This window comes from Leptonotus elevatus, chromosome 2 (assembly GCF_054856555.1).
Source record: "Leptonotus elevatus isolate MCC_2025b chromosome 2, RoL_Lele_1.0, whole genome shotgun sequence".
NCBI classification, from domain to species: Eukaryota; Metazoa; Chordata; class Actinopteri; order Syngnathiformes; family Syngnathidae; genus Leptonotus; species Leptonotus elevatus.
In genome coordinates this window covers 5370471-5382801 of record NC_141240.1, presented here as the reverse complement: position 1 = coordinate 5382801, position 12331 = coordinate 5370471, and the positions used below count along the sequence as shown (strand labels likewise).

The 12331-nt window shown below is 41.9% G+C and overlaps 1 protein-coding gene across 7 annotated transcripts in view; it reads left to right on the top strand.

Moving 5' to 3' along the window:
• The window catches only part of raph1b (Ras association (RalGDS/AF-6) and pleckstrin homology domains 1b), a 36831-nt gene that overhangs the window by 19995 nt on the left and 4505 nt on the right, over positions 1–12331 (top strand). For 5 of the 7 annotated variants that reach the window (XM_086068368.1, XM_086068367.1, XM_086068369.1 and 2 more), the window contains exons 3-17: positions 1990–2109; positions 2353–2458; positions 2533–2712; positions 3915–4345; positions 4788–4874; positions 6111–6185; positions 7635–7712; positions 8649–8808; positions 9721–9842; positions 10393–10458; positions 10534–10677; positions 10909–11019; positions 11096–11194; positions 11283–11403; positions 11489–11625. In XM_086068368.1, coding sequence (XP_085924494.1) covers positions 1990–2109; positions 2353–2458; positions 2533–2712; positions 3915–4345; positions 4788–4874; positions 6111–6185; positions 7635–7712; positions 8649–8808; positions 9721–9842; positions 10393–10458; positions 10534–10677; positions 10909–11019; positions 11096–11194; positions 11283–11403; positions 11489–11625 — 2037 coding nt within the window. The remainder of the gene's footprint in view (positions 1–1989; positions 2110–2352; positions 2459–2532; positions 2713–3914; positions 4346–4787; positions 4875–6110; positions 6186–7634; positions 7713–8648; positions 8809–9720; positions 9843–10392; positions 10459–10533; positions 10678–10908; positions 11020–11095; positions 11195–11282; positions 11404–11488; positions 11626–12331) is intronic. The other 2 variants (XM_086068371.1, XM_086068372.1) reach the window with 2 other exon arrangements.

Here is a 12331-nt window from a genome sequence, read left to right as displayed (position 1 = left end):
AGAGAGGAACCCCAGAGAATATTGGCAAACAGTTGGATTCAAGCCATCCTGCTCTCTTGGTCCTCCCACATCCAGGCAATGTTCCCTCGAAGCTACAAATGTGAGCAATTGTGCACTGCTCTCAACCTCTTAAGTGCGCAGCAAATGTTTGCAGCGCATAAAAAAAAATCCATCCTGAGCTGTATTTGCATTTTGTATTTTCATATGCACCTCTAAAAAAAAGAAACGTTTATTTGGCATATGTGGTTAATGGACGGGATCTACGCAACTTCTTTACAGTGATATTAATGTACTTTACAAACGTAGCATTGCTCTTGTGCAGGTCTCTGACAGGTTGAAAATGAGCACAAGGCTACATGGTAGATAGTTGTGATGTATTTGAGAACACACCAATAGCTGACATGACGTTGTCCATTGTTCCCACTTTCCACTTGTCACCTCACCAATCAACTCATAAACAATCAGGGAAGAAATCTCTGCTGAGTGAAAATGTCTCTGCACAATTGCAACATATTACCACAATGCCTATATGAATTGTTGATGGTAAATATGTCGTGCCATTAACATGAGTTGTGGCAATTCCGAGCAGCCTTTGTCACAAATGTACGAGACCAAATGATCACACTTTGGCTAGCTCAATTCAAGGCCGTGGCTGGTCATTTGGAGGCCCAAAGCAAATATGGTCAGAGCCTCCAACCCCCTTGTACTTCAGTTCAGTTTCTACAGAAGGTGTTATGAAATTTACGGTAGGCTATACTACTACTACTACTACTTTTTAAATGTGTTAAAATTATATGAAAGCTCAAGTTACTCTAATAATATATACCACCAACTAACTCTTGAGATAAATAAAAATTCTTTAAAGCGTTAAAAAAAATTTAACTCCAGTTTTCAGCTGCTAACTTATTTGCTTATGGTTAGTGTCACTCCGTAAATCCCAAGCTTACCCCTATACAGAGCAAAATACAATGGGGTGTTTACTGTTTAGGGTGAGGGTTGTTTGGGGACTTTGTCAAGACAAAAGTACAATGTGAGTGACTGGTAACATTTTGCTGACTTTTGTTCATAGTTCAGTATTTTATGGTTTCTGTGAGACTAATGTTTTTTACACAGCATCAGTCTTGTCATGCCTCTGTCTCCCTCTTGTGAGTCAGGAATTTAAATGACATTGTCTAGTGCTGGCATGGCGGTTCATTCCACAGGTTGAAAAGCATCATGCCGTCTAAATAAACGGGGGTGATCAATGTCAGCACTCACTCTTGCTCAGTGCTGTATCAGACCTGTTCTAGCAGTTATGTTGTATTGCCTTGTACAGGGGTCAACATTCAAAATGGTGGTTACATTTTGTTGATAGAAATCATTAACATGATCAGTGCCTGTCAACACCACTTTATTTCAGAAGTGTGTAGCCCTCCGCATTAAACATTCAGTAAGTCAGTTTTCAAATAGGTTGATGAACCCTCGCGTTGTGTTTTTGTGTTACTTTTGTATCCTATATTAATTATAGTACAATAGTACGTGAATAAATGTCTGCTGCACAGTGCCTCATCGTGTACAATGAATCAATCACCTAATGTGTCAATTGTAAATGAGATCATTAAATAAATAAAATTAATGAACATGTTGAATTGAAGTAGCACACATCTGCAATTTCACCATTTCCCTGTGAGTCCATAAGAGGGAGCTGTCATCCCCTTTTGAAGGAGCGCAGGTGCGGTTGGCTTTGCCTGCCTCCACAACTGCAACAGTGTGCCAGACTGCTTTGCATGGCATTGTCTCCATGGCACTGCAGCGTCATGTAATCCTTGTGGTTTGTAGATGATGGACACCTAACAATGATGCGGATGCAGCCCACAGAAACTTTCACCAAAGAAACATTTCTGCTCATTGTGCTATACTTTAAGCCACAAGAGCCACGTGAGCGATTGTTGGAAGTGTGCATAGCGCATTAAACTAACTTTTGATGTGCCTTTTGTGTGCGTCTGCTAGATGGAGCAAGTATCAGATGACGAGTTGGATCATGGAGCCGAGGAGGACAGTGATAAGGAGGACCAAGACCTGGACAAGATGTTTGGAGCCTGGCTGGGGGAGTTGGACAAGATCACACAGGTTACCACACAGATTAACAAACACGTTTAAGGATGGGACTGTAACCATAGCAACTTGAACACTGCTATTCCTGTTGCCACACTCGGTATCCTAGCAACTCTCCTTTTACCACCTCCTTTGTTTTTTGTATACAAGCAATCTTGTGTGTGATTACGAAGCAGATGGATACCACCGAATGTCTGTCTTAAGCATTGCCATTTTTGTTTTTACCAATCACCATAAATGTTTGTATTGTCTTTATAGAGTATGGATGACGGCAGGCCCCAGAAGGCGCTGCAGAAGCCTCCTCTCAGGCAAGAGACAAACATTGCCAACTTCTCCTACCGCTTCTCAATGTATAACATAAATGGTGAGCCGTCATCTCATTAATGATCCCCCGCCAAAAAGATATACACTAACGGCCCTTATCGCTTCTTCATGCAGAGGCACTGAACCAGGGCGACACAGTAGACTTGGATGCTCTGATGGCTGACTTGTGTACCATTGAACAGGAGCTTAGTACCATTTCCAAGCCAAACTCTCGGAGTCAGAGCAAGCGCACTACAGGGGGTCGCGGTGCCAACACCAAGCATCCAGGCACCAGTGGAGGGGGAAGCAGTGGAGGTAGTCCCATTGATTTACAAGTACTGGGAGTCAGGGTTGTTAGGAATTTAGGTTCATAACTGGGCAGTAGAATATAGTTAAATAGCCTTGTAACATGGACACTGTTTTCAAATACAATATATGAGCAAACATTTTGGGACCAGTAAAAGTAAGTGATAGACAGTATGCCCCAAGCCCCCACCCCTTCCAAAAAGGTCTGTCCCAAGTCTTTTAATCCATGTTGGCTAGGTTTGTCAATCTATGTAGAAATTTATAGATAGTATTCACTGACGTCAGCCCTTCATGGTGGGTCAACTTTCCAGCGTACTCAGCTGTATTTACACCGAATGTTCTTTTGTTATTGATGAATGTCAACATTACTTGTGTAAGCAAGACGTATGCGGAAGATTTAGCTCAACACTCCTTGCAGCGGTACACGTTAAAAAGTTTGATTAGTGGAATCGATTAGATTACAAACATTTGCCGATGTTACTGCCCCGACCGGACTACATGGCAATATCACGTATACTCTAACGTAGGAAAGCTCGATCCCAAAACACGGACATTCTTGCGTCTTCTGTACTTTAGGCTTTTATTGGGTGCTATGTGCATTTAACATTTGTAAATTCGACGTGAAGAATCTCTTTTTTTTTTTAAACCAAGTTAGCTAGTTCCCCGACGTGCTAGCATGTTACAACAAAAACAACAACATTGTTGATTCATCACTTATCTGCTTTACTGTTTTCGTTTTGCAACAATTAGCATTAGAATATAGCTAAATTTCAGTATTATTGACAAACCTGTTGAAAACAATGGGGAAAAGAGTTTATTGCAACATGGCCCTGGTTGATCTCTTATACTCTGCTGCCACCTGCTGGCCATTTTTTGTAAAAACGACCATTGCGCTTTAAGCGACCTCTTCAGGTCAGACGCTGAATCAAAGCCGTTTTTGGGACCATGTCAATATTTAAAATATAACGTTTTTATACGCTTTTGGGAGCAAATGACTTTATAAAAAATGGTCAGAACACAGTTTGGTAGACTTTGTCGGTTGGAAATCCGTTCGATTTATCTTTGTAATTCCGGACACTTTTTTGTCCGTTCCCATTCGACATTCCATGGACCCGTGAACGGCACACAATGTGGGGCACATGACGTCATGTGAATACTATCTATTGTGAATGTAGGGAATGTGTTGTTGAAATACATAAATCCTCAAACAGGAAGTACCAGTAGCAGCACGCGGGCGTCTCCGGCCAACACGGTGCGAGGCGGCAGTATCAACACACGCCCGGTGGCCTCCAACATTTCCCTGGATGACATCACCTCTCAGCTGGAGAAAGCCTCCCTCAGCATGGATGAAGCCGCCCGTCAGACCTCTTCGTCGTCCTCATCGTCCTCGTCCTCCTTCTCCTCCACCACGTTGAGACGTCCTTCATCCGGCTCGTCCGGGGGCGGACAGCACCATCGGCGGACGGGCTCGGTGGGTGCGGTCAGCGAACAGGAGGCTCCGTCCCAGCGGTCGAGCGTAAACTCTGCATGTGCATCGGCGTCCAGTATGGACTCACTGGACATTGATAAAGGGATGACGGCTGGAGAGGTGGATGGACGGAGCAGCCCCACCGTACAGAGACAAAACCAAACCAGCACAGAGGTACGACATAAAAAGTTAGCTCACATTGTGTGTCCGCTTCTGTATGCATTTACAATAACAATCAGATTAGGCATAAAAGGCTGACGAAAAAAAGTTGACTAATTGGCCTCAATCTGGTTGTTATGGTGTACATTTAACCACAAAGCACGTGAGACGCTGCATGTGTTTGCAATACAGCACATTTATTGTTATTGCGCTGGGTAGCTAGCTAATAAGGCATTGTAATCTTCTAAGCGTGACTACTCCTGAATGACTCCTTTCACTCTCAGACATTTTTAACAATTGTTGAGGGTAAGGTTCACAAGAAAGTGAGAAACAATCAATGTTTCAGTTCATTCAGTGAAGTTTGGCATGCACTGTGACTTTCCAGCCAACCTTGCATGTGTTCATATTTTGTTTGCATCATTTCTTCTATCTTCATCTACACACATGCACTTTCCAGCATGTCACACTGCAGTGGGCCAACGGTAAAACGGCTAGGCGGCACCTTGACTTCACCTCACAAGAGGGTGAAGTGGATCGGGCCACTGTAAGTGCATGTGTGTGTTTGTGTATGTTTCTGTGTGTGTGCACATGCATGTTAACTTGATTCTATATGACCACCTGATATTATTACTTGAGCCTGAAGATGCACGCACCGGCCACAATATTAGGCATAATCTAATGCAAGAACTGTACCCGATATTCTGCCTTTTCAATGATAATGATCCATATTGATTTATACTGTGGGAGATGTATATGTGTTTTTAATATCGGTTGTGGTGTAGAACTGCACATACATCATACCGAGAGGCATTTCAAACGCAACCGTAATATTAAAAACAGCTGTAGTAGATCAACTGTCACTAAACTACAACAATAAAAAAACAAAGTATTGCTAAATTAATGTCTCTCTGACAGTGGCACTCAACAATGTTGTTTGTAGAGACATCATATTTTCTGCAGCTTTTGTATGTGATCTTGTTTGAGTTTTCAGCCTCTTATCTTGTACAAAAACATTGCTAAAAATGTTTACTTTACTTTTTAATTTCACCAATATAAGCTTTATGCCGCAGTCCCCCTAAGTGGACAGAATCAGTAATTAATAATTAAAGTAATGGTTAAAAATATGTTATATATATATATATCCCCACAATGTAATTGAATGGCTGTCAATTATTCATGGGATTTAGCCTTTTTTGAGGGTTGGTCGCTACCTATCGGCCATGGATATTGGGGGTCCTCCGTATATATCAAAATGACATACAATGATAGATACTGAATGTAATAAATTTGTAAAGCGCAGTACAGCTCATCTCTCCACAATCAATGCTTCTTTGCTTCATCTTATAACTAGAAGCTCCACCTTTTCATTTATTGAACTTAACTCTCCCTTCCACACTTCATAGCAAATATAGACTACTCACAGAAAGTAAGGATAATCAGCTCTGGGGTCAAAGTTCAGGATGAACCTAGCATGGTCATCAGCACGGTTACAGGTGAACTTACTTTGACCTTCTCTAGACTTTTCAATGCACATGCCCGACCTTTCATTGTTTCAGTACTTTTGTACAACTTGCTGTTCTGTGATATGGACTTAAATGACAAAATTCACAAGAGGTTATCGTGCCTTTGAGGTGCATGCTGAAAATTTCACCCGAAGTCAAATATCCCGAGCTTTGTGAGTAGTGTATAACGATGATTAACCCTCCAAGAATGACCCGACATTGACTTCTTTATTTTCCCATTCCTCTCTGTTGCTCTGTTTTGATCTTCTCACCCCAAGCACTCCTATCTGGACCAAGAAACCTCGCTTATTCTGAAAAGCATAGCTGGAAAGCCTTCTCACCTCCTGACTAAGGTGAATTTCTTCAAGTACATGCTTGTGTTTTGTCCTTTTATTGAGTTAATGCTCACACACTCTGCTTCTCTGCATGTCACCGATTTGTTATGTGATTAGTGCCTACACATCACAATTAACGTTCACCCCCATAGGTGTGTACAAATATTCAGCAGAGACGCAGCGATCGTTCATTGTTTAGCTGTGGAGTTTTTGTAAAGGCTGAGGATGAAATGAGGGCTGCTGGAATTTGGCTCCATTTTTGGATGTGAATAATATAGTGTGTGTGTGCGGGTTGAAAAAGTGTGTCTGTGCGCATGTAAGTGCTTAAGATAAAGCTAAAGTGTGACCGCAGAACCTGCACAACGCTCTTGACCCTGTTTTACACACTAAAGAGCGACTAAAAGCCTGCCGCTACACAGCCAAACAGTGCTGGAGCCAGTCATGTGTAAATGGTAGTCTGGGTCAAGGAGGTAAGAGGCTTGAGGCGCAATCCTCGATGCCCCCACCTTGAGTTCTCTCGGCTAACGTGCAAACACTTCAAATATTCAACACTTTACTCGATTTCTCTATCCTTGTCTTTGTGCGTTAGTACTGAGGTCAGGCCTGGTCACGGTCCCCCACCCCCATCGCCTGATTGGTTCAAAGAGAGACAAGTCATGGAGCTCCCTGGGTTGGCAGAACAGTCACTCTGCTATTTTGTGGGGGTCCCTCAATTGGGCACACTCTTAAACCAGGCAGAGAGAGAGCGAGAGAGACTGAAGGGTTAGAAGGGGGAGGGGCATCCTTCTTTACTTATGCTAGCAGTCAAGTTGTGCACTTGTCATTAAGCACGTCTCCTGACATCACTATCATGGAAGATTTTTCTTTCTGAAGTCATTTTCCTTTTTTATTTGTGACCGAACATTTTGATGTTTTTGTTCCAATATCCTCCGTGGCTGGAGGGCACGGAGGTTTTCTGAACTGATCCCACGCTCATCGAAAGCATGTAGCTCTCTCGGGATTTCCCCATATTGTCTCGCTTTCCTCATACAAGGGATCAAAGGGAGCTACTGCAGCTCCATAAGAATCTAGAGGGGAACCATAAACTGGGACTGAATCGCCATATTTGAGCGAGCAACGGACCGATGTCGTAATCGATGAGACTTGGCTTTACAGCGTTTGTTTCTGATCAGTTGTTCACTTGAAACACGAGGAGACGTTTTGTACAGAATGGAGGTGATGGCATCTTGTTGGAGAGGGCAGGTGAGTAAAGCAGAGGCATGGAAGGAAAAACAAATGCATTCTGACATTTTTTTTGCACCACCAAGGAACACTGATGATTATTTAATGAAGTTAGAGTCTTGGTCTTAGTAGTAGATGAATAATCTCAGGGATGGTGAGGATGAAGCGAGGTTATGAGGACACAAACAGTCTAATGTGTGTGTGAATGCTGAGTTTATTAACCACGCTCCTGTTTGAACCATTCAGGAGGAGCACGCCGCCAAGCTGAAGGCAGAGAAGATCCGAGTGGCCCTGGAGAAAATCAAAGAGGCGCAGGTCAAAAAGGTAAGGGCCGTCTTTCTTTGTGTGTCTCTTCCTGGCTCGGTCTCATCATCAGAAGCTTGTGTGACTCGTGTCGATACGGCTGTCTTGTCATATTCGCTGCATGCTGCATTCCTTTGTGAACTTCATTCACAGCCCCAAAAGTAGGTCATTGCAGCATTTGATTGTGAGCGTGCATCTGCAAGAGGTTGCAAAGAAAGATATAGCGTGTACGCCTCCATATAAAGATGCCATTTATATGAGGCAGATTGTTTTGTTTTTTTGCTGTTTCTTCAATGAACGAGCTGCTTCTATGTAAGGGAGCAATGTCGTTTAAGAAGAAATCCTTTTATATGCATTGCAGAAGTAAAAGGCTTTAAAAGGGTGATTATTAGTGCTATTGGTACTAAATGTCTCACAATTTGATGTCCTTCTGACATTGAAGCTTTCAGAGTAGGGTTGAAAATTATGTTATTTAACTGTTATTTCTGGTTTTGTGGCTGGACAAAGACTGACAAATGTATCAGACCAGACTCCCGATGTCTGCAGCTTTCTTAGCGTTGTCATTCATCCAAATTTCTCTTGAAGCCACACACTGATTGGATGCTGGGATCAGTGAAAGGAGATGGCGAGGTCAAGCAATTGAGGGTTTTACTCAGTTTCACACCAGGACGAGCTGCGCAAGGCTGGATTTGGCACATGCATGTGCTCGTCACGTTCACTCGAGTTTAATCTTCCTCGACTTTTGCTGTGATTTAGATGCAAAACCAGATTACTGGAAGTTGGTCTTTAATGGTCACACTGTGACCCGTTAATACCTCTTTGTACAGTGTTTGCAACAAACCTCAATACCCGATGATCGACTTCACCCCGCTGGACCCGGTAGAATAACTAGGTCACATAAAAGTCGCTCCAGCAATAAACCATCACTTGTCGTCATCTCCTTTTCCACCTTCCCAGCTGGTGATCAGGGTGCACATGTCAGACGAGAGTTCCAAGACCATGATGGTGGATGAGAGGCAGACGGTCAGGCAAGTGCTGGACAGCCTGCTGGACAAGTCTCACTGTGGCTACAGCCCAGACTGGTCTCTCGTGGAAACCATTACTGAGCTCCAAATGGGTAAGATATGCCCTAACTGAACCAAATTAATGCAATTTTTTTAATTAATGCTATTTCTAAGCCATAATCCACCCCTGCAAAAATAGAATTGCCCAGAGGGAGGACATTGTTGTAGCTGCGTGTAACGTTATACGGATTTCCACCAAACGTTTAAAGAACGTCAGTATTTGGTTATCTAAAGGGTAATCTAGCACAGCATTATTATTAACTTCATTAAGCACAATGCGCTTTTAGCATTTAAAATAATAGATATTGCAGTTTTATTATAGCCATTTAATTTAACAAGATAGTTGGAGAGTAGAGAAAACGAGCGTCACCTGGCGCTGTGCAAATGTATGCACTACAAGAATCAGTAATTTGTAGGATGGCTGGCACAGCTGACATTCAGTGTAGTGTTTAAGCATGCAGCTTTCATACCAGTGCACAGCTTATGAATGTCACTTTAAGTTGATGTATTTAAAAAAAAAAATATATATATATATATATATATATATATATACAATAAGTAATATGTACAACTAAAAGTTGTTTTAAAGTTTGTGTCAAAGGTAAATAAAAAGAGAACATTAAAAAACTTGCCATTGCAACTAAGGAGCTACCAAGGAGTAACCAAAATTGAACCAACCTAACCTCTGGGGGAACGTTACTGTAGGGGTTCTCAGAATGTTCTGGGAACCAAAATTTGCTGGCTGGGACACTACAGTGGCACGTTGAGCACAAAACTCCACCAAGGCCAAGCATTTACTCATTTGAATCAGCAGCACCAAATTGTGCAAAATGTGAAATGTGAAAATGTTAACAGTCTGTAAGGTCTTCTTTGGTCAATGGCCGACTCCTCCAATTGCTTGTCATTTGTGCATAATCTCGATCAAATGATGGGGAAACTTTTGGTTCATCTCCTCTCTTGATCAGAACGTATTTTCGAGGACCACGAGAACTTGGTGGAGAATCTGTTGAACTGGACACGGGATAGTCACAACAAGCTCATGTTCATTGAGCGCATCGAGAAATATGCTCTCTTCAAGAACCCGCAGGTAGATGCCTGACACCTCCACACAAACATGCGACCAGTGAGATGGCTTGTATGCTGAATACACTTGTCAGGCTATAGACACAAACACATAGTTTATGCATCCGCTGTGATGCCTACGTTGCAAACAAGAGAGTGACTGGAACCATCTTCCCCATACAAGCAATAATTGGTAAAGAAATTATGAATGATGTTAGATAACTTTGTATATAAATGAATTATGTGATGAAATGTGAAAATTGGTAGTACAGTGTGATTCTAGGATGTTAGCTGCAGGCTCCTTTCTGTTTGTTTATTTTATTTTATGTTTGCATTTGGGAACGTTTCGGTAAATGATGTTGATTATTTTGATTCTGATTTTGTAAAGAATTATGTTTGTTTTATATTTGTAGTTTCTGTGAGGGACCCCGGGAAGAATAGTTTTCACCATTGTGAAAACTCATGGAGATCCCATTTTAAACAATAAACTGTGTTTGTGCTGGAAAGTTCTAAAGCAAGTACTGACTTAAGACTGTCTCCTCCTTCCATCCCCTCAACTAATCTTCTCCATCCAGAACTATTTGTTGGGTCGTAAAGAGACTTCCGAAATGGCTGACAGGAATAAGGAGGCTTTATTGGAGGTGGGATGATGAACAACCGCACAATGACATCTTTTCCTTCAAGCAACAAAAGAGCTTTTACACATCCATTTTCAGGAGTGCTTCTGCGGTGGCTCCGTGTCCGTGCCTGAGATTGAAGGTGTGCTGTGGCTCAAGGATGATGGCAAGAAGTCATGGAAGAAGCGCTACTTCCTCCTCAGGGCTTCTGGAATCTACTATGTCCCCAAAGGCAAAGCCAAGGTCAGTGAGTCTCAAGTCCCACCATTTAGAAAAAAACGACAGTAATTTAAATTTTGTTTATAAGAACCACAATCATGAGGGCCGCTGCTTGGTATTTCCTGTTTGGGACCTCATTGCACTTTCTGTACAGATTTGTTTGACTTTTGGCACCCGCAAGGTCATTAAGCAACCATCTTACATTAGACTTCACAAGTCAAGTCTTGCACATCACGTCATCTCCGTTTTCTGTAGGCATCCAGAGATCTCGTGTGCTTCCTGCAACTGGACCATGTGAACGTCTATTATGGTCAAGACTATCGCAGCAAATATAAAGCTCCTACTGACTACTGCCTGGCTTTGAAGGTATATGCAGGGGACATGTTTTGTCTGTTTATTGTTCTTCATGACAAGACATGCACTACGTTTTGTTGTCATCCAGCATCCACAGATCCAGAAGAAGTCGCAATATATTAAGTACCTGTGCTGTGATGATGTCAGGACCTTGCACCAGTGGGTGAATGGAATTCGAATTGCAAAGGTAAGCCACTAAAGATCAGGTTTCTGTCCAACACAAATTATTTTTGTGTCGAAATGTAAAAACCTCTGTGTGATTGTGTTCTGTCCAGTATGGGAAGCAGCTCTATATGAACTACCAGGAGGCTATGAAAAGAACAGAGGCAGCCTATGATTGGTCCTCTCTATCTACCTCTAGCATTCGATCAGGATCCAGTTCTGCAAGTATACATGGTAGGTCATTTTCAGTATGAAGAAACAAGATGCTGTTCACTTTAAGTTTCTAACTCTATTTTTCCATCCTTATTCATGCCTCTAGAATCGCAATCCAATCATTCAGGCCATTCAGACAGCGGTGTGGACACGGGGTCCTCTCATGGTCGCTCCCAGAGTGTTGTGAGCTCCATTTTCTCCGAGGCATGGAAGAGAGGCACTCAATTAGAGGAAAACACTAAGGTATGACCACTCCAAAACTACTTTTACACTAAAGTCCGGGTTAATTTGTGAATTGCAAGCGTATCATTAAAGACAGGATTGATCTATGTTTACTAAGTGTGAACATTGTGAAAAATCACTATGGTGAAAAAAATTATACTTTTGAAAATACTTGACATCTGGTGAATCAACCCACTTTTATACAAAACATGTCATCAGGTAAGACGTGTTTGTTTTTATTTACGGTTGTTTCTTTGTTCATATCCCGACCCCTTTTGGGACAAATCTAGGGATGCACCGAAATGAAATTTTTGGACCGAAAATGAGAAATGCCCCAATAAAATTATGCCAATTTTTTCATTATCATTGCATTTATTATAATTAATTACAATTATAATATAATTATAAAATATTCAGGCCTATTTAGCACGGACATTTTAACAAAGCACAATATAAATTGAAATGCGTCCACTCCACAGACATGAGTGACATGTTGGTGAATGGTACATTAAACACCAAATGTGGGGTGAGCAACTGAGCATTTTCTGGCTATTTGGAGCGGGACACGGTGCGGTGCACTTAAAATCGTCACATTCACATATTTACCAACGTTTGAAAAAATAATAATTTCTTCGCACCAGCCAATCGGCTTTGGGAACGGACTGCATCACAGGAGCAAAAACGGTTGGGCTTACAAAATTATGTGATTATTTATTCATTTGTCAAG